Source organism: Elephas maximus, chromosome 1, assembly GCF_024166365.1.
Source record: "Elephas maximus indicus isolate mEleMax1 chromosome 1, mEleMax1 primary haplotype, whole genome shotgun sequence".
Taxonomy (NCBI): Eukaryota; Metazoa; Chordata; class Mammalia; order Proboscidea; family Elephantidae; genus Elephas; species Elephas maximus.
Window position 1 is genome coordinate 100,161,565 of NC_064819.1, and position 22,893 is coordinate 100,184,457.

The 22,893-nt window shown below is 41.0% G+C and overlaps 1 protein-coding gene across 4 annotated transcripts in view; it reads left to right on the forward strand.

Annotated features, from left to right (window-relative positions):
• The window catches only part of KCTD20 (potassium channel tetramerization domain containing 20), a 44,487-nt gene extending 22,349 nt beyond the window's left edge, over positions 1–22,138 (forward strand). For 3 of the 4 annotated variants that reach the window (XM_049890731.1, XM_049890746.1, XM_049890739.1), the window contains 7 exons: positions 6,854–7,059; positions 9,788–10,061; positions 12,618–12,720; positions 13,054–13,174; positions 15,000–15,197; positions 16,599–16,709; positions 18,309–22,138. In XM_049890731.1, the coding sequence (XP_049746688.1) occupies positions 6,900–7,059; positions 9,788–10,061; positions 12,618–12,720; positions 13,054–13,174; positions 15,000–15,197; positions 16,599–16,709; positions 18,309–18,601 (1,260 nt within the window). In that variant the 5' untranslated portion in view covers positions 6,854–6,899 and the 3' untranslated portion in view covers positions 18,602–22,138. The remainder of the gene's footprint in view (positions 1–6,853; positions 7,060–9,787; positions 10,062–12,617; positions 12,721–13,053; positions 13,175–14,999; positions 15,198–16,598; positions 16,710–18,308) is intronic. The other variant, XM_049890754.1, reaches the window with a different exon arrangement.
• Positions 22,139–22,893: the final 755 nt, after the last annotated feature.

Sequence of the window (22,893 nt, forward strand, 5' to 3'; positions counted from 1 at the left end):
GCCAAATCGGTGCTAACTAAGCAGTGACGGAAGGGAGGCTCTCACAGCCAAATCCACCTCCTGCCTTTGTATAGATAGTGCCAAGCTTTTTGAGGGCTTTTCCATATATCCTGTTGGAGAAAGCGTTGTCTAACTTGGTAAAGGCAGCCATCATCCCCATTTTTTATGAATGAAGACACTGAAGCTTAAAGGATATGAATTCTGGGTGACATGACTAGTTAGTAAGAAAGCCAAAGCCAGAACCCACTTTGCTTCAGTGGGTGGTCTTGACGTCATATTTTGTTGTCGTCTCACAGACTTTCAGGAAGGGGTGAGCAAGTTATGGAAACATTTAGTGATTCTAGTCAAACCTGACAAACTTGATATGAATAATCACTGCTGTTACCTAGTATCCACCAAGCATGGGTTATTTTTCTACCCTTTCAAATTTTTAAGGCTCTCTCTCTTTTTTTCTCGAAGGTGAAATTTTGGGAGCATTGTTGAAAGTGAATGACTTTTTAAATGATCACATTAAAACAAGCTACCATATTTCACTTATCAGGTTAGCAAAGATGAGGAAGAGTAGAACACTGAGTGTTAGCAAGGGTTCAGGGAGTGGACACACTATGCAGGTGGAAGGAGCATAAATTGGTATATTTATAGAAAACTATCTGGCAGTACATATGAAATGTAAAAATGGTTTACTCTTTTCCCCAGCAATTTTACTTCTAGGAGTTTATTCCAAGGAAATAATGGGATAGATGTCCGAAGATAATGTGTGCAGAGATTTCACCACAGCATCGCTGATTTTTAAAATATTTGTATCTTTCCATATTAAGTGATAAAGAGCCCTGGTGGCAGAGTGATTAAGCACTAAGGAAGAGGAGAAGGATAGGAGAAACTCATAGTAACTGAACATTGACAATACTGTATGCCAACTATTTTCCATCTTTAAGGAGTGCCCTGGTGGTGCAGTGGTTAAGTACTTGGCTGCTAACCAAAAGGTCAGCGGTTTGAACCCACCAGCTGCGCCAAGGGAGAAAGATGTGGCAGTCTGCTTCCGTAAAGATTACAGTCTTGGAAACCCCATGGGGCAGTTCTACCCAGTCCTGTAGGGTCACTATGAGTTGAAATTGACTCGACAGCAATGGGTTTGATACTGATTTTGGGTTGGTTTTTTTTTTTTTTTGGTCAATGAACACATACTGCTTTTATGAGCAGTAAAAAATCCAATAATGCTATTTTTATTTATGGAAAAAATAATCGTTCCATTACAGAATTCATATATTACTACCATATTTCATACTGATAAGAAACGCAGCAGCAATGACCCTGGAAACTACTGGCTTTGCGTTTCTTTCTGACAAATCCTAAGGAATAACAACTCCTAGACTAGGTGATGGATGAAAGGCAAGATGGTGTAGGGGTAGCAATGGCATGGAAAGAATGTGGGAATCCAAGGACCTAGGGTTGGAACCTACCTCTCCCTCTTTGCTAGAGTTGTGATTTGGGGCAAACTGCTAAACTCTCTGGGGCTTGGGGTGTCTGTCTCCTCTCCATGCCCTGCCCCCCGCCTCCAAGCTATAAAGTGAGAATAATTAAACTATCTCTCTGGGGGGTTTTGTGATCGAATAAGATTAGCTTTATTATAAAGGCTCTTTTGTAGACTCAGAGGGCTATTCGTGATAATGAGAATAATAATAAACGTTTATTGAGTCCTTTCTATGTACCAGGCACTGTACTAAGCACTTCAAATGTATTACCTCATTTAATCATGATATCAACGCTGTGTGGTTAATGGTTATTATCCTCTCTTACAAATGAGGAAGTTAAGACACTGAGAGGCTTAGGAACCTACCTAGGGCCACGGCTGTAAGAGGTAGAGCCGTAATAGAAGATCATACTTGGAGAGGAAGCAGCAGGAGCTTTCAAAGAATTACTTATGTTTCACCAGTCTGCCAGCATTCTTTGAGGGAGACAGCAAGTAGGTGGGAAAGAGGGACCCAGTGGAAATAACTTACTAACAAGGGTCTCTGTCTCAGCTTGATTGTTTTGTATTAAAATATAAAATCAAATAGCTAAATTATTGTGAGTCTAGGGAATATAATGTAGGAAAACTGCAAGACTTAGAAATGTGAAAAGTAGAGTTTTTAAGGGCTGAATACTGAAGCTGGTCTTGTTTATCATTTTTAGAAATAGTCTGGAAAATGGAAATCCAGAAAGCCTTAAATATTCAGAAGACTGAATTTCTTCTGAAATTGGAATATTAGGTTGATTAGGGGGTTGCACATACAGTGAGGAGAACCTTGACAGAAAAGGTTCAGTGGAGTTGGTTTTGAAGAAAATATACCTGGAGTATATTTTTAAGATGGTGGTGGCTTAGCTCTGTTAATAATGTCCTAGAACGACACCTTGTAGACGTTTTAGATTGTGTCCATTCACTTCCCTTGTCCCCTTCCACCATCTCCACACCTTTTTAACTTTCTGTTCCTGGAAATCTCAGGTATCAGCAGAGTGCATATGTGAAGCAGAACGGAAAATCTGTTCACCTATAGTAGAAAACATTAGCAGAGTTCTGACTACTGAGCATACGGAATAAAACATAATGGAACTAGACAAAAGTCAATAATGGTAATTAAAGTGGTTATGGATGGGGGACTTCAACCCTTGCCTCACAGGATACACAAAAAAGAATTTGAGATTGATCATAAACCTAAATGTTAAAACTATAAAGCTTCTAGAAGAAAACTATTTTTGCAACCCTGGGATAAGCAAAGATTTCTTAGGACCTAGAAAGCGCCAACCATAAAATTAAAAATTGAAAAGTAGACTGCTGAAGTTTAAAAACTTCCCCTCAATTACATTGAGAAAATAAACAGGCAAGTCGCAGACTGGGAGAAAATATTTGCAATACATATATCTGGCAGAGAACTTATTTCCAGAACATGTAAAGAACATCTACAACTCAATTTGAAAAAATAAAAAAAGTAGGCAAAAGATTTAAATAGACACCTCACAAAGGAGGATATCCAGGTGCTTAATAAGTATATAAGAATATGCTTAGTATTACTCATCAGAGAATTACAAATTAAAACTTCAGTGAGATACCCCACTTCATATCCCCATTGTGGGTAAAAAGGCTAAGGACATAAAATGAAGTCCCAGGGTAGTGCAAAGGGTTAACACACTCAGCTGCTAACTGAAAGGTTGTAGGTTTGAATCCACCCAAAGGAGCCTGGTGATTTACTTCTCAAAAATCAGCCATCAGAAACCCTACGGAGCACAGTTCTACTCTGACACACATGGGATCACCATGAGTCAGAGTTGACTCAGTGGCAACTGGTTTTGGGTTTCTCATAAACATACTCCCACCCTATGAGCCAACCATTCTCCTGCTACTTTTTGCCCTGAAAAAAGACTTTCACAAGAATGCACGTGTCAGCTTTATTCATAGTAGCCCCACATTAGAAATTACCCAAATTCCCATCAACAGGAGCATGGGTCGACAATCTGGTATATCCATCCATCGGTTCAATCCACCAGCCCTTTGGTTAGTAGACGAGCATTTAATCATTTGCACCACCCAGGGATTCCTTGGAAAGTGAGTTTTGTTTTTGTTATGTACTATCAAGTCGATTCCAACTCATAGTGACCCTATGGAACAGAGAAGAACCACCCCATAGAGTTTTCTAGGCTGTAATCTTCACGGGAGCAGATCTCCAGGTCTTTTCTCCCACAGAGCAGCTGGTGGGTTGGAACCACTGACCTGGCTCCTGGAAAGGGAGTAGCCTCTTATTGTTAGGTTTACACTGCCTGTTCTGGTGCATGTTGGAAAATTTGGTGTCAGCCATCTTACTTCTTAGGTTTCGTAGGTGAAGAGATCTTCATTCTGTGATTCTGGGATTATAAAGGAATTAGAATTTATAGGAGACTCTGGAAAGTGCTGGATTAGGTGATTTTCTAAAGTGTGCGCCATTAAACATTAATCCTAAGAGGGTTTCTTTAAAAAAAAAAAAAAACAGTTCTGAGGCCAGATACATTTGGGAAAACTCTGTACACTCAGTCCTCATGGAGTTTCGTAGTGTACTCCAACTGTGATCATTGCAGTATTGTTTGTAATAAGTTAGAAACAACTTAAATATTTGTAGATAGGAGAGCCAGCATGGTACCATAGAATACCATACAATAGTTAGGAATGAACTGCATCTCTGCCTTCCAACATTGTTAGAAAAACATTTTGCAGAATGAGAATGATGCATAATTATGTAGTTTGTGTGTTTTAAAAAAACTATATCCTTTTACCAGTATATCTGTGTAGTATAAATGCATTTTTATAATTTTACTAGTAGTGACAGTTCTTTGGAGAAATGACTGGAATTTGGGGTGATGAACAGAGCATCCTTTTTTGTCTTACTGGTAATGTTTGAATTTTTTTAGACGAGAATATATTTGTGTATTATATACAATAAAAATTAATTAAATATAAATAAAATGCCTATTAAGTGCTCAGAAAGTTACTTTCTTTTCCCTCTTTGGAAATATGTGTCCTGCTAAGTCCCAATACTTCCCGTTTATTAATTCATTGTATACAAGTTAAATTCAGTTTTGACCCTTGCTCCTACAGAGGGGAAGGAGGAATCATTATATTCCATCATAACAAGACTGTTTTTCGCACATTGTAAAGATAAATGAAATAACTTATACGGACAGTCTTAGTCAGTGCAAGTTCTCAGGAGACAGGCTTGTTCAAGCTTATTGTATATTGGTCCAAGAGATCTTCTGGAGACCAACAAAGAAAGTCTGAGCTTGGTTCTTCAGCAGCTATAAAGAGTCAAGAAGCAGTAGCAGTACCTATGGGTAGAGTGGGACATTATGGTTCAAAATGAGTTGATCTTCAGGAAGTGAACCCCCTTTGTGTTAGTAATGCTCTTTCCCATTCCATGGACCTTCTTCCTTATCCTGGTCTCTGGAATTGATTTTCACGTCTTCAGAGTCAGACTTGAGGGCAGTGGGGGTTCTGTTTGACTTTACCAATTGCTGAAGATCAATTTTAAGTTCCTGGCATTTTTTTTTTCTTTTTTTTGTAACGTAAACATGTTTTTTTCTTTAAGCAAGGGTAAGCCTAAAAAAGCTGTAGCCATATGTCAGGTCTTCTATCAGAACATTCACTTTATTCCCTCAATTTGTCTTAGGTTATAAGTGACATTGACTGAGACTAAAGATCTCATCAGTTAAAAATCTCTCTCCTTTAAACTGATTTGTTTTCAGGCACATGTATTAATCCATCTTTTTAAAGTGGTCATTTTTATATTTCATCCAAGTTAAACAGCCCAATAAAATAGCTCTTTTATTCTTAGGCACTAAACTGAGTAATCAGCTTTATGTTCAAAAATATTCTAGTACGGGTTTGAAGAAATTCACAATATAATTCACATTATGAATATTTTTGGCACCTACTACATGCTGGGCATGTCAGGACATCCAGAGCATGGAAACACATTACTGGCCTTGGTGACCTTACTGCTTCCCATAAAGTGGTGCTAAGCGTGCAACCTACATGCATAAAAATTGCTGGAGATTTAGGGCGAGTCTTCCACCAGAACACCAACTGGAAGTTAGTATGCTATTAACTATGAAAGTGCTAAGTAAAGTGAACTTCAGGAATGCTCTGAGTAGTGGAGCAGCCTTAGAAGGAAAGGTTGCAGGGCGTGATTATCCAGAGGAAAGGTACGAGGCCTCCTGCACGGCTCCTCCATTCTTCTAGTCAGCCAGTGGTGTGCACGTGGCAGTCGCTGTGTGTGTGGTTCTTGATTATTGGGTACTGTTTGGGGCAGAGGTGACATGGTTACAGCTTGGTATGATTGCGGGGTGGGGTGTTGAGGGTTGAGCATGAGCTACAGAAATTAAACGAAAAGGGAAGATAAAAATGAGAACTTGTGCACTGCAATGAAATTTTGCTTTTTTTTTTTTTTTTTTAGCACAGGTGACTTCTAGTTTCACCTCTGATTCTAGTGTTACGTTGTGATTGTTTTTAATTTCCTAATTAATTGGAAACCCTGGTGGCGTAGTGGTTAAGTACTATGGCTGCTAACCAAAACGTCAGCAGTTGAGATCCACCAGGTGCTCCCTGGAAACTCTATGGGACAGTTCTACTCTGTCCTGTAGGGTCGCTATGAGTCAGAATTGACTCAATGGCAGTGGGTTTGGTTTTTTTTTTTTTTTTTGGTCATGCTTAATTACTCTAAGAGTTTATGTGTTAATCTTTAAAATCATATGGGCAGGTTTTTTTAATTGAACAATTGGACTCTTCCCTCCCCCACTCGTGTCTCTGTCATAAACACCACTATATTTTTGCACTACCGTTCAGCACATAGAATTGATCATGAATATGAACAAAGTCAGTGGATTTGATATCTGTTTGCAGATAAAGCTTTAAATTGTTCCTGATAACACATTAATCAGCAGCCCTGGTGGCACAACGGTTAAGTGCTTGGCTGCTAACCACAAGGTTGGTGGTTCGAACCCACCATTGGCTCCGAGGGAGAAAAGACCTGGCAGTCTACTCCCATAAAGATTCCAGCACAGGAAACGATATGGGGCAGTTCTCCTCTGTCCTGTAGGTTGCTATAAGTCAGAACTGACGGCACACAAAACACATTTATCAACACTCTTGCTAATTTAGTAAAGATTCTTTTTAAATCAACCCAATTCTTCTCAATATAAAAATCATAAAAATGTTTTAAGATTCCCATTTCTCTTGAGGACAAGAATGAGAGCTGCCCTTGTCAGGTCTCTAATTCAGCTTTCATGGCACAGAAGTCCTTGGAAACCTGTTTTGGGAGAGCTGAAGATCATGCATTTTCCTGTCTTCCAGGATTTATCTCTGGTCAAGCAGACAGTTGAGGATACAGAGTCTGAGGATGAATGTTCAGCGTGCCAGTGATGGCGACAGGTTATTGCGGCAAGAGGCCAGCCGCCTAGTGGATGATACTTCAACTGCAACTCAAGAAAAAGAAGCAAGTAGCCTGGCTTCATCTGGTCTTCAAAATCTTACTTATCCCTTAAGTCCCAGGAGTGATGGTACGGTGATTAGATCCTGACATAATTTGGGGGGCTTTCTGATACCTAAGCATCCACTCTACCCAGAATGCATGAATGTATTTAATCTAAATAAATTATCCAGTTAATTGGCATAACTTGTATATCACAGTTAAGTAAAGCTGACCATCATAGAACGTCTCCAGTTACGTCATAAGTTCAGTACATTTAACTTGATGATAATGGTGTAAGAGAAGCAGCAACACGTTTGAAGTCAGAAGAGAGATGCAAAGTCTAGCACTGCCACTTGTTGTAGCTATAACCGTGGATAAGATCCTTAATCTTTCTGAGTCCTGCTTTCCTAATCTAGGAAACAGAGACATTAAATATTCTTCCTACCTCACAAGGCTTGTGGTTTAATGAGTTAATGGATGTGAAAACTGTTGACAAATGGCTAGGTTCTTTTTAACTTTTAATAAAAACAGTAGGAATAATAAAATGGCAACTAGTAATTAAGCACTCGTTGTGCTAGGAACTTTACATATATCCTTTATATAGGATGGCAAACTATGTCCCATGGATCAGATCTGACCCAGTCCCTGTTTTTGTAAATAAAATTTTATTGGAACACAACCATGCCCATTTATATACCTACTGTGTATTGGCTGCTTTCCTACTACTGTGGCAGAGTTGAGCCATAAAGCCTGAAATACTTCTTGGCCTCTTAAGAAAAACCCTCACAGCTGTTACTATCCTTGTAGTACAGATGAGGAAGCTGAGGCTTAGAAAGTTTAGGTAACTTGCTAAGGTTCACATTATTAGGATGTAGGGGACTGGGATTCCAGTCTGTTTTTCTGACCAGGCTATGCTATTATTATTTTGTATGTATAAACTGACGGAAAACAGAGTGTGACTGCCACCCTAGGGTATACCTTTAGGGAGAACTTGAGTCATAAATCTTTTCCTGCTAACCCATTTAAACTGAGTAAAACCTGAGGCATCCTTCGGACATCAAACTCTATTTAATTGCTTCATTGTTGGGGAGAAATCAAGCTTTCTATAAAGAACTGAACATCATAGAGATTAGGATTTACAATGCATAGGATAATTACATCAGGTCATGTAATGGACAGCCACACAATACTGGGAATCGTGGCCTAGCCAAGTTGGCATACATTTTGGGGGGACACAATTCATAACATTCCTGAAAAATAGTACACAAATTTAAAATACATGAGGGGTGAGAGTGATAGATGCAGTTGTGTCTATAACATTTTATTTCTTTCAAAAAGAAAAGTTTGAAGAAAACTTAGAAAAATGTTAACTAAGCTTACCAAATCTAGGTGATAGGACATGGTTACATATTGTATTAAGTCTGTACTTCTGTATGTTTGGAATTTTCATTTTTTTAACCTTAAAATATATTAGGAACACTCCTGTTTAAAAGAATCCTCTGGTAAAGCCTTTTATAAATACTTGCTTCTAATTATCTTACATATAATCTAGATTTCATATATTTAGTTGTAAGCTAGTTTTGTATCATGTGGTTTTATACATTTTTAAGTGCTCTCACACCTTATTTCAGGTGATAGTCAACAACCCTGTGAGGTAAATGGAGTGAACGTTATTGTCCTTCATTTTACAGATGATGAGCCAGGTTCAGAAAAATTAGATAAATTGTTTAAAGAAAATGGCTATTTAGTGACACTAGAACAAAAACTGAGATTCCATGAATGAATCCTAATCCAGGGTCATTTGCACCAGACTTTTCTTCTGAGAGCAAGTCCTGCTTATTCTAAAAATGGCCTGTGTGCTATTAGTGAATTGGATTCTCCAGTGCAGGGTGAAAATGAATTTTTCTGTGAATTTCTAGGAAAAAATGTGGAGAATATAGAAATGAATAGCTTTGGCACATAGAGATAGTAAGTTCCTTAAATAAAACATAGGAAATATAGGCGTTTTATTTAGAGGTAGGAGCCCTGGTGTTGCAGCGGTTAAGCGCTTGACTTCGAACCCACCAGCCACTTCACAGGAGAAGGATGTGGCAGCGTGCTTCCATAAAGCCTTACAGACAAGGAATCCCCATGGGGCAGCTCTGCTCTGTCCTAAAGGGTCACTATAAGTTGGAGTCGACTCGACGGCACTCAATAAAAAACAGTTTAGGGGTAGGAGTGAAAACAGAAGTAAAAAATGATTGATTTTGTGGAACAAAACTTGAAGAGTTATGGAGTGTGGCAGAGGACTGCCGTTTTTCCACATGTTTTTTTCCTACTGTTTGATTTTTTTTTTAATCATGTACATAGTTTAAAATGTTTTAGTCATTTTAAAGTACAGGCATTCCTGCCTTTAATCTCTGCCCCCCACACGAAAACACTTGGAAGAAAGCTCAGGGGGTCCAATATTTTTATCTTTACTTGCTCCAGGCAAGAGGTTTTGCCTGCGAGGCCCATGAAACGAAACAAGATAAATGGACACACCAGCCCAGGGGCAAGGACGAGAAGGCAGAAAGGGACAGGAAAGCTGGTAATGGGAACCTAAGGTCGAGAAGGGGAGAGTGTTCACATGTCATGGGGTTGGCAACCAGTGTCACAAAACAGTATGTATATTGTTTAATGAGAAGCTAGTTCTGTAAACTTTCATCTAAAAAACAATAACAAAAACAAAAAGTTTTTGCCTGTGAACCTCAAAGTTTTTTTTTTTTAAGCAGTTTTCTTTTCCCCCAAGGCTTTTTATTCTCAAGTTACTTTGGTTTGTTTGTGTGCTCTTTTAGACCTTTCACTTGACTATGCCTCTCATCCAGCGCATCTTCAGTTCCCTCACATAATGCCACTTCCCGAAGACATCAAAGGCTCTTGCTTCCAAACTGGGAATAAACGGAACCATGAACCCTTTATTGCTCCAGAACGATTTGGAAACAGCAGCGTGGGCTTTGGCAGTAACTCCCACGCCCAAGCGCCAGAGAAAGTGACGCTTCTTGTAGATGGCACTCGTTTTGTTGTGAATCCACAGATTTTCACTGCTCATCCGGATACCATGTTGGGAAGGTAACTGACAATAACTTCCTTCCAGGTTCACTCTGTTCTCTAGAATGCTTAGCTGTACCTGCTGTTTATCTTTCATCAGATGTGAGAGTAAAAAAGCATTGCATTTGTGAGAAAGGGAGGGCAAGCTGGTAAGCTTATACATGTTGGTGATGTTTTTTATTTTTTAATATTTTATACTTACTTTGCTTACAAAGCTAGTACAATGAAATGAGCCCCCCTCAAAAGGAAGTAAAATCTAGGTAGAACGATGGAAAATAACCTGCTGAATCTGTTTCCCTACTCTATAAACTTGCTCTAAAACAGAAGTCAGATATTTAATTTCTTGTATCCACAATTTGTATAATTTCATAAAAGTAATAGTGTTTTCTGAGTTCTGCAGCTCCAAGGTACTGGAGACCTAAGTCATGGTTTTTTGTTTGTTTTTTAATAATAGAATTAAACAAGTGTTCCACATGATACAGGACAAAGCCACACAGGAGAAAATCTAAATGGACTCTTACCCACTTAGAAGTAGATTTTATCTTATTTCAAGATCTAACCTCTATCAGGAGCCCTGGTGGCACAGTGGTTAAGTGTTTGGCTGCTAACCAAAAGGTCGGTGGTTCAAATCCACCAGCCACTCCTTCGAAACCATATGGGGCAGTTCTGCTCTGTCCTATAGGGTCACTATGCATCAGAATCAATTTGACAGCAGTGGGATTTGTTCTGTAACTTCTGTCAGGACTTTGAACTAACTTGAACTCAATTAGAAATCAGAATGAATCACTAATTTGTCAGATTCTAGGCTAAATGGAATTCATCTATTTTGTGCTGAATATAGACATACAATTCACGGCAGTTTTTAACTAGAACCAAACCTGTATATTTCTCAAACATCTGAATTAAGATGGCACTAGAATAATAAAGCATTTTCCACATTGGCCCTATATTTTATCAAGCTTGACTTCCTGTCCTTAGTCTTGATACTACCACCACTATTGGCTCCCCAAAAAGTATTCCTCAGTGCAGGCTGGCTATAGTACATTGCCTCTGAAAGTAGGGATCAAGAGAAGAGAGGCTAACATCTTCTGGGTAACAGATTCTTGGGTGACATCTGGGTTCTTTAGATGTAGGAAGGGTTGTCAGATGAAGAAGAGAGTCTGACTACTTATTTAGGTGGTTCATTCAGCTGAGTAGGCCGAGGTCACAAGTTCTGTGAGTTATTTAGGTTTGTTCTGTCCTATAGCTATATACAGTAGCCAGTGAGCTTACAAATGTGGGCCAGTAATCACAGAGGGGAGGCACTGAGAGAACTGGAATGAATTTAATGCAAATTCATGTCACTACTAGATAAGCAACTCTGAGAATAAGTCCTGCTGATGATAGATGGAGGATTATATGAATGGCATGTTGTTCACTATTCTGATTCACAGCTGTCTCAGCTAGACTTTAGCCAGAGTGTTCCAGAAAAATGTCAGCGTTCTTTGAAGACAACTTTAATCAAGATGGATTTCTTATGTACGGTGCAGTGATTTGGAAAGCATGTGATTTGGGAATCTTTTACAGACCTCTGAAAGGCAGCCAGTCCAGAGTAGAAGATAACAGTTGGCAACAGTTGAATAACAGGGTTTCTCAGCAGGTTAAGGAAGGAAGTATCAGTTTCCTTTGGGAAATCAAATCAGGCTGACTAAAGGCACCCGACTGCCTGCCCTCTGCTTTGTGCCAGCTTCCCATTCCTCAGCTCATACACAGAGTGCAACAGGAGTAGAAGTCATAGGGCCTGTCAGACTGGAGGGGAACTGAGAGAAGAGAGGAAGGATGGGAAGTGGTGAATGAGAAAAGGTAAGACTTCCTCCCTGTGCCCTCATGACCTCGTGAATTCATACCAGCGCAGGCTTGCTTCTCTGAAATATGTCAAACTGCTGGTCAGCCTAATACCTACCCTCCTTTTCTACTTGACCTGAAATTTCCCTCATTAAAGTTACTTCCTAGATTGAGTAAGGGCAATTTTTTCCAAAGCTCCACCATTAAAATGCATCAGGAAAGGGAAAACATTAACTTACTTGCACCTATTAATACAGATTCATCTACCAGATTAGAGATTGAAAAGGAAAACTCAGAAATACTGAGGAATAGCATACTGGATAGGTAAATGTTGATGGAGGCAAGGGAGGGAACAGGAAAGATCAGGTGCATGAGCTTCCTGAGCTATCACAGTGCACAGGCAGTTTCCTGGGCAGTGGGGAGGGTATGAAAGGCAACATCACACACTCAGAGATTTTCAAGGGCCAACGCCACAGTTGCTGTCTTACTACAATTACTGTCAGACTCACTTTGCAGACGCGCTGCTTCATTCCTTCTTGCATACAAATATTTAAAGCAATTGCTCCATTTTCTTATCTAAAGGGAGTTTCCCTAAGACTCAAATATGTCTAGTAGGGGTCGGGTCCCAGTGTTGCATTTTTAACTTAACACCGTGAGACAGTAGAGTGAAGTCTCTCAGAATAAAGTGGCAGAAGTCTCATCTGTGAAGGGTCCTGCTGGAGAAGATAACCTTATTGCCTGTGTCTCTTTCAGGATGTTTGGACCAGGAAGAGAGTACAACTTCACGCGGCCCAATGATAAGGGAGAGTATGAGATTGCTGAAGGAATTAGTGCAACTGTATTTCGCACGGTGCTGGTGTGTAGTGGTCGTTTTTTGCTACGTCCACTTCCCTGGGCATGCACAGTCAGCAGCCTTGAGTCCCGTCAAACTGTGTTACTGACATTAGGGTCCCTGGTTTCTAGTTGTTGCCTTTCCCTCCTTACTTCCTATTTCTCTAACCTTAAGTCCTTCTTGCTTCTCTGAGCTTGGTCAGGTACCGAGTTGTGATTCAACCTGTCAGGATAGCCAGGAGCCACTTTACTATTTAATTAACCCATTGCTCTAGCAGAGTCCAGAGTGAGTAGGGTAGAAAAGGTCATTTTTCGCCTTGTTCTTTGCCTACATTTTGTCCTCCTAATCTGTTTACAGGATTACTACAAAACTGGTCTCATCAGTTGTCCTGATGGCATCTCTATTCCAGACCTCAGAGATACATGTGATTATCTCTGCATCAACTTTGACTTCAACACTGTCCGATGTCAAGATCTGAGTAAGTACAGGAGGAGCTGCCAGCAGCATTTACTTTGAATTTGCTTGGAATTGACTGATATTTTTATTACTAAACAGAAGGGAGTTCAAGTGTAGGTTGAAAATCACCTGCAAAGGCAGAGATGTGATACTAATTACGGTCACCCATTCTTCCTCTTGCCTCAAAGTATTGAAAAATCGGAATAAAAAAAAGGTAGTAGGTCTTAAATCTAGCTTGACCACTGAGTCACCAAGCTAGTTGCATTCCCTCTCCAGATCCTGGTGTCTGTCATTCATCTCTTTAACAGACAAGGATACTGATTTGGAGACATAAGGAAAGGCTCACTAATAAAATCAAAGTATGTAAATGGTCTGGGCTCTTCTTACCATTATTTTTATCATCATTATTGTCTTAGTCATCTAGTGCTGCTACAACAGAAATACCACAAGTGGATGGCCTTAACAAAGAGAAGTTTATTTTCTCACAGGAAAGTAGGGTAAAAGTCCAAATTCAGGGCATCAGCTCCAGGGGAAGGCTTTCTCTCTCTGCAGGCTCTGAAGGAAGGTCCCTGTCCTCAATCTTCCCCTGGTGGAGGAGCTCCTTAGGCACAGGGACCCTGGGTCCAAAGTACAAGCTCTGCTCCTGGCACTGCTTTCTTGGTGGTATGAGGTCCCCTTGTCTCTCTGCCAGCTTCTCTGTTTTATATCTGAAGAGATTGCCTCTAGACACAATCCAATCTTGTAGATTGAGTCCTGCCTGGCTAACACAACTGCTGCCCATCCTCCTCCATTAACATCATAGAGGCAGGATTTACAACATATAGGAAAATCACACAATACTGGGAATCATGGCCTAGCCCAATTGATACATTTTTGGGGGGACATAATTCAATCCGTGACAGTTATTAACTTAGTTTGCTAAGTGCCCTACAGAGACTTGTTTTAAATTTTGTAACAATTAACCGTGAAGCATGGGTGATGATGTCACTTAAGAAGAATGAGAAATTATCTTGCTGTCAGGGCTCTGAGCTTAAGGCTGGGTTTAGAACTCAGATTGTCTTGACTATAAACTTCATGCTCTTATCACTATCTAGACTTCCTGAAACTACTTAGCACATTATTCTTTTGAAGTTGTTGTTATTGTTAGGTGCTGTCAGGTCGATTCTGACTCACAGTGACCCCATGTGACAGAATAGATTGCCCCTGGTGTTTTCTTGGCTGTAATCCTTATGGAAGCAGGTTGCCAAGTCTTTCTCGTATGGAGCTGCTGCTTGGGTTTGAACCACCAGCCTTTAGGTTAGCAGCGGAGTGCTTAACGGTTTGCACCATCTGGGCTCTTTGTTCTCTGAAGTACATGAAGCACTTTCCTACCTGTTCCACAAAGGCTTCTGGATTTGTCATTTCTCTACTGGGCCTAGCACACACTTACAGCAAGCTCCTTAGTGTCTCTAGACTAAGGTTATTCCTCTACTGTGGCCCTCTAACTACTGAAATTGGGGTCCAGAGCATCTTCAGAAGAGGTACTACAAAGAGTCATCCCCAAATGATGGTTCTCTCTTGTAGAATTAATATGCTTATGGTCCAACGCTGTATGTACAACAAAACCGCAATTGATCAGAGTGCCCAATGATCATTAAACCTGAGTAAGTTGAAGAATGGTAGGATATGAAACATATCTAAGTTAGCTTAATTATCACCTTGGAGCAGAAAACAATCTCCTTGCCTTTAAATGGGCCACTTGTCTGGACCTTATCCTTGATAACATCTATTACCTCATAGCCTTTTTTCATTCTGGTAATACGTGCATTTGGGCAGAAGGGATGTTCACCTGCTTTTTCTCTCACCAGGTGCATTACTGCATGAACTGTCTAATGATGGTGCTCACAAGCAGTTTGATCACTACCTCGAGGAGCTGATCCTGCCCATCATGGTCGGCTGTGCCAAGAAAGGGGAGCGAGAGTGCCACATTGTTGTGCTGACAGATGAGGATTCTGTGGACTGGGATGAAGACCACCCCCCACCTATGGGGGAGGAATATTCCCAAAGTAGGAGCCCCCTACATGGTGTAGACGTTTTCAGCAAGAAACACACGCTGTCCAGAGCAGCACTTAGATCTTAGAACCATCGTGACTAGCACACTCACCTGGATGATAAGCCTCTAGCAATGGCAGGTCTAACCTTTATGCTGGGGAATGTAGCGAATATTATACCTCCCACTCCTACCTCTAATGTCTGATACTGCGTTAGATATTGAGGTAGCGCAGTAAATGGTGGTTTCATTGTTTTCTTTATTCCTTTTCATTTTTAAATCTTTTTGAATTGGTAATAATTCAAAATTCAGGAACTACAAAAGGATGTACATTGAAAAGTCTGGTTCCCACTCCTGCTCCATCCACCTAGTCTTCCTCCTCAGTTTCTTTTACAGCCTTCCAGGTATACTCAGTACATACAATTACATACACAATTTTTCCCTTTTTTTCAGTGATACTGTATTAGACACAGTGTCCATATCATGTCTTACATAAAAACTGCCCATGTTCTTTTTTATGGCTGCATAGTATTCCGTTGCATGAATGTGCCTAACTGATTTAACCAATACCCTGTTGGTAGACATTTAAGCTATGTCCAGTTTCTTGCCATTTAAATGATGCTGCACTGAATGTCCTTTTACATAGTCTTCTCACACATGTATATCTCTACAGAATAATGATACTAAAGATGGAATTTGCATCAAAAGCTTTGTGCTTCTTTAATTTTGATAGATGCTGCCAAACTAGCCTCCACAAAGGTGGTACCAGTTTACACTCACAAAATAATACACAACAGGTTTGTTTCCCGTACCTTCACCAACATGGTGTTTTACTAAACTTTTATCTTTGCCAGTCTGATAGGTAAAAACAGCATCTCATTGAGTTTGAATTTGCATTTTTCATTTCATGAGTGAAGGTGAACATGTTTTCAATTTTTAAGAGCCATTTTCATTTCTTTTCCTGTTTGCTGTATTTGTGTCTTTTGCCCATTACTGTAATTGTTCGTTTTCCTTACCGATTTTTGAAAGCTATTTGTGGCAGCTTTCTGTATATATTAAGGGAATTACCTTTGTAGTATGAGTTGTAGCTATTTTTTCCAGTTGGTTATTTAGTTTCTTAGTTTTGCTGACGGTATTTTGAGCTGTGCAGAGATGTATTTTTACGTAGTCAACCATATTTCTTTCATGGCTTCTAGGTTTTATGTCATATGCAGAAAACCCTTCCCCACCCTGATTGCTATAAAAACTCCTCTGATTTCTTTTAGTATTCCTACAGTTTATTAATTTAACATTTAGTCTTTGATTTATCTGGATTTTTTGGCATCATGGGTGAGGTATACCTTTCATTAGTCTCAATCAGTTAGCTCATCTCCTTTGGAACTCATCATGACTAAGCTCCATTTTTTTTTTCTCCTAGTTCTTTATAGCTCCAAGCTCTATAGATTCTTCAAATACATTGAAAATCGGGATGTTGCAAAAACGGTGTTGAAGGAACGGGGCCTAAAAAACATTCGCATTGGAATTGAAGGTAAAAAAAAAATATCAGTCAGTATTCAGGTTGCATGTTTATGGAGTAGGGTGGATCCAATGGCAACAGCCTGTGTCCTCAAAATTCAGCTTCCAGAGGGCCTAGGGCGTAGGCACACATGAAAAGTACTTTCCTACTCATGTTCAAAGGATTTTTGCTTTTGTTTGCCCACACTTTTTATTTTCAGTTGAAAATGCATTAAAACAGCCCAGGAATAGGCTCCTGTTTGCTACCTGAGGATAAAGAGAAGTGAGGGCAGGGGCGTGCTGGTGGGTAAATACAGCAGGCTTGTGGTCTCACCAAGCGGGAGGACTGTTCTGCCAGCAATCTTGGTGAGGGTGTTTCTGAGATCTAAATGGGTCCTTCTAAAAATTACAGGTTGAGAACTCAAAATTTGTCATTATTCCACTACATACCTTTGAGGAACATCTGGATATATTTACAGAACTACTTCAGATCATCTTGAGCAATGGCTCCCAACCTGTGGTCCCCAGGCCCATAGAAGGGTCTCAGAGACTGATTCTTGCAGGGTGCTGAAGCGACCTTGGTCTCTCCCTCTCACCCCGCATCGTGTCTTTGACTCTTGTGTTTTGCTACTCATGCTGCCTCACTATTGCCCGCAGAACTCATCAGACCTTTACTGTGTCTGATTTAGGTTGGAATTTAAAGCTGGAAGAGATTCTAAGATCATCCATTTAATAACCTTCTACTGTGTCCTTCACTTGACTCCTGGGAAACCCCAGGCACAGGTTAATAGGGATCCTTCATTTCCCAGGGCAGACCATCAAAGTGTTCTGCCATTAGAACGTTCTTCCAAACATCTCATGGATAACTACTGCCTCCCTCCTCTGCCTTTCTAGTTCTAGCCTCTGAAGCTACTCTTTTAAGGTTTCTTTTCCCTGTCACAACCTTTAAGATTTTTCAGGCAGTATCGCTGTTTTTTTAGCCTAAACATTCCACATTTCCTTACACATTCCACATTTCCCCACACACTATGCCCTGTAACCTGTTCCGTTGAGTGAGTAGATTCATAGCGACCCTCTAGGCAGCAGAATTAAGAGGAGTGAAATAGCCATGCCCTGGTGGGATTTTTATTCTGTGGTATTACTGCCAGTAACGATACTCCTAAAATGATTAAGGGGCTTCTCTTCCCCTTCCATTAGAGGGATAGAATTCTTGTTACTTCCCTAGCTTTAATTAGCTCCTTCTATTTTATTTGTTAGGGACTAGTGGGTTAGGGACAAGACCTATTAGCCTGAGCAGGAGGGAAGGAAGCATGTAGATAGTTGGAGCTGGAAGGGCAGGGATTGGTAACCGGTTAGCTTCCCAAGTAGTTTTCATGTGAAGTCTTTGGGTTTGGGAGGAAATTGATGTGGGTAGGAAAAAGACAGTATGGGCACCAAAACCAAACCTGTTGCTGTCAAGTCTATTCCAACTCATAGTCACCCTGTAGGACAGAAAACTGCCCCATAGGGTTTCCAAGGAGTGGCTGGTGAATTCGAAGTGCTGACCTTTTGGTCAGCAGCCACAGCTCCAGTACAGGTGCCAGAGTGAGCAATTTTCCAGAGTCATGAAACCGGGCCTTTTTCACTGTTTCAGGTTATCCTACCTGTAAGGAAAAGATTAAGAGAAGACCTGGTGGCAGGTCTGAAGTAATCTACAATTACGTGCAGCGCCCCTTCATCCAGATGTCATGGGAAAAGGAAGAAGGAAAGAGTCGCCACGTGGATTTCCAGTGTGTTCGAAGCAAATCCCTCACCAATTTGGTAGCTGCTGGAGAGGATGTCTTGGAGGACCAGGAGATACTAATGCACCACCCACCCCAGGTGGATGAACTTGACCGGCTGAACGCCCCCCTTTCTCAGATGGCGTCTAATGACTTTCAGGATTAGGGCCAGCGTGGGCCCACTCCTTTTTGGAGTATTTCTCTGTCTGGGATGCCCGCACCCCATCCTCCCCATGGTTTGTCTCACTCTGAGTAGGGGACATGTTTCTCCCCTATCCTTTCCCTTTCTCTCGTAATTAATATGTGTTCTTTTACGTTCACGCCTCCAGCAGGAGGTGAAGAAGCACCAGTAATTAAGCTACCAGCTTTGCAGCAGCTCCGGGAACTTGAGACATTTGGGTCTGGTGCTGTTCACTGAGTCTTGGAATAACTGCAAAAGCAGGAAAGGCAGGCTCCACTTGCCTCATAGTCAGCAAAACAATCCTCATCCTTTACACACAGTTCTTGGATTTTTGTTTGGTTTCATACCAGGCAAATCACTTTGTAGCAAGGGACCAAACTTAAAAGGAGAGAATCTCTGTCTCCTGAAAGCAGGCACTGATGGGGTGGTCATTAGAGGTTGATAAGGAAGCCATTCCTAGTGGTTCCTGCACCCAGATTTTATCTGGGGAGAACAAGGCACTCATCCAAAATGTCCAAAAGGAGATTCTTAAGATTTTAAAATCAGTTTTGTTTTTCATTAATGCAGCGACCCAATCCAAAACCACATCAACAGATTCTTTGGCAGGGAGGGTGATGGCATAACAATGCTTATAAAACTTACTGAGTTTCAAGGTTTTTAAGCCTAACAGATTCCTCATTTGGAGAGAAACTCACAACTCAAGTAGAAGAACTTCTCCAAATCAAGCCACTGTAATAATTATCCTGGTTTGGAACCTCGCGTGAAGCCATCGGTCTTGGGCCCTGTGCGGCACAATGCTGTGCGTGTGCCTGGGAGACCTTAGACTTGGTTTAAAGGCTTTTAGTTTGTGGGCTGAAATGTCCTACAAGTACTCAATGGAAATACAGGAGCTCAAGGGAGGGGGCACCCCACTGAAGGCTCAGTGCGGAAATGTCACCTGCGCAGGCTGTCCTGGTATGGAGATTTTTCTTTGAATATTCTTTTCATACCGTGGAATTTTTCTGGACATCAATACATTTCAGTTTTTGAAATAGCCCATCAGCCACTTAAACACTAAGAAAACAATACCAATGTTATCCTTCAAAGGAAAGGTGAACCGAAGGGAAATTAGGCCCAAGTAAATTTTGATCTTTCTGTTAACAGTGCATGGTAGAAGACCTCAGACTGCTCTCCCCAAGCCCCATAGTACTGAGCCACCTTTCTCTGATGTCTCCCAGGCTATTAACAGCAGAGTTGGCTTAAGAGATGGGCAGCACCCCTGTATGGGTATGGTGACGGGTGAATGCCTTCATAGTCTAGGAACTGAACAGTAAAAGCCAGATGTGTTTTGAGGTTACCTCCCATTTTGTGTTATAAGTTGGCCTCCCAGTCACCCATCCAGGGTATTTACTCACCACAGATTGGGAAGAGACGTAGTTCCTTTCAGATTCTTTAAGAGGATGACTTTGGTTTTCTTAAATTCCATTTTTGTAAGATACTATAGGGCAAACTACTTGATTCCACTTTATGATTCCCCTAGTTAGAATTCTCCAAAGATAAAGGCAGGATATTTTTTCCAAGCTTGAAGAAAGTTTTCTTAAGAAATGTGTTCTCTGTGCATGTGACCAGCGTTACAGTGGCAGTCAAGGTTCTGTTCCTTACTCAGAGAGGGAAATAGGGGTTAAAGTGAGCCATTCCACACCTAGAGGTCTTCTGATAACCGTAGACTTCCGTTTGCAAGGCTGATGGTCAGGGTTTAAGGGGGTAAGTTGTAGCCAGGGGGTAGTTTTTGTTCATGTGAAACTCTTGACTCATATTTGAGTTTCGGTTTGGCGTTGACCTTACCAGCACCTCGTTCATACCAACTAGCAGTTGGCCAGCCCAGTAATTGTTTAATGGTGGTTCCTTTACCCTTCTCTGTGGACTTCCATGCCATTGCAAAGGAATTGAATTATCTAATGCTTATGTATTTTATGACTTTCCTCATGAGTTTTTTTGGTATGTATAACTTCCCCTCAAGTATACAGCTTACATGTTGTTAACATTAAGTGTAAACACTCCAGGGCTAACACTAATTAGCCCTTGCATTGGTAAAAAGACAGCTATGAAAGTATGGCGTGTACCTGACACTTTGTTCTATGTAAATAATTTTCTCAGGCTTTCAAGAACTAGGTCTTGTTTTTCCCCAGTTTGCGTTAACATGCTCTTAGCCCCAACCCAGGGGGGTTGAGTGAGCTGGGAATCTGTGGCACTAAACCTCTGCCAATGTCACCTGGGTGATAGTGACTTGAGGGAAACCCCTCGTCCCAGCCTGGAGCCCAGCATCACTGCAGTGGGGTGGGTCCACTTAGCCAGGACATTTCAGCAATGGCAGGACTTCTCAGTCCTCATGTGGACAAGGGCTGGGCTGTGGTTATTCCCTTCAAAGTCAGTTACTGGCCAGCTGAGGCAAGAGATGCTCTCATAATAGTTAAAAAAAAAAAGTGGAAATCAGGTTTGGTGTTTTTCCTAAGTGCCTAAATAAATAAGCCAGGCTGTTTATACAGAAACTTTTTTTTAAGAAAATGGTTTTACCCAGAATATCTTACTCAGAGGCATCTCAGCAAACCAAGATGAACCTGAATTCGAGGCTCAGAATCTGTGTGTGTATTGTATCATGTGTACTTGATTAGGAAATATTAGCCTATGAGGAGCTGGGGAGAGGGCAAGGAGACAGTGCTAAATGTGTCAAGTTATTTCATGGTCTCTACAAAGTGGAGGAAAAGTATATAAAGAGTGACAGCAAAAAGAGGAAGGAAGATAGAAAGTAGCTGGATTTACCGTACAATATGCAATAACCAAAAAAAAAAACCAAACCCGTTGCCGTCGAGTCGATTCTGACTCATAGCGACCCTATAGGACAGAGTAGAACTGCCCCATAGAGTTTCCAAGGAGCACCTGGTGGATCCGAACTGCCGACCTTTAGGTTAGCAGCTGTAGCACTTAACAACTACGCCACCAGGGTTTCCACAATATGCAATAGCCAATATTATTTTAAACTAAAGCCCAAGAAAGCAGTGTGATAGCTAGTGTATACAGGTCTATGAAAGTACTTTGGAGTAAGCCCGGGAAGGGTAGGTATAGTTGCAAATAGTGTTCCAAGGGGTCCTTCTTTAAATAAATACTTATCTAGCACACAGGCTTAACTAAAACTCTGTTATAAAGGAAGTTTTAATTTTTAATCAAGTGTCAGTAGAAAGTTAAGAATCAAGAGGTTTTAGTAATTTGTTCAACGCCACTTCTTGCCGTCATTTTGAAATTAACATAGGCGTAGTGGGCCCAGAAAGCAAATCTGATGCCTTCCTGAAAGAGCGAGCCACATTTGTGCCCTGGGTGGGATCCCCTCTTCAGTAGAACATTACATTTTTTCTTAAATGCAAAATGCCTGTAGGTTTTGCCTTTTACTTTGTATTTACTTTTAAAATTGCACTTGTTCACCTACCAGTGTTTACGAAATCCTGTATGTGGGATGCTTTTTCTATAATTAAAGTGTTATCATTTTTGTGTCTGTACTGTTTTTTAGTAGAAAATCAGAAGATGTTAAAACGGACTTAAAGAGGTGGTACCCAGATTGCCCAGGACAGAGCCTCTGCCTTCCCTAAAGGGGATATGGGGCCTACCGTGAGCCTGCGTGTGCTTTTCCACCCTGGTGGTACTTTATAACTTACAGGTACCAGAGCCCTTTATGGGCAGTCTTCTCTCAAGGTCCTGGTTAACCTGCATTCAGGGTCCCTTGAATGCCCATAGTTCCTCAAATCCAACTAAATGGGACTCCACAGGGCCAAATTCAGAAGGGTAGGGAAGCCATGAACATCTAGTTGTGGTTTGAAGCAAGTGAGGAACAATGACAGAAATGAAAGGTAGGTTAAGGTAAGGTGCAGTCCTGGCACGCACCCAGGAAACACTGGGAGAGCCTCTTGCCCATTCCTTGGTCTCTAGGATTTTGCCCTCCTCCAGTCAACTGTCTGCTGGGCTTCCTCAGTGCGCTTAGCCTGGGAGCTTATTGGTAACAGTGACCACCTCAAAGGGTGCTAAAAGCCAACCTGCACCTCCCAAACAGGCCTCCCTTTATCAGACAGACAGCACAAGGGATAAGAACAACACATCCTGAAGACAGATGGCCTATGTTGAGTATTTTGTGCCAAGCATTGTTTGGCCACAGATACATGCCATCAGCTCCTCCTTCAAGGGTCTTTTATAATCATATGGAGCAGAAAGACATATGAACAGTCCAGGTCACTCAGGAAACCCAAAGGGAT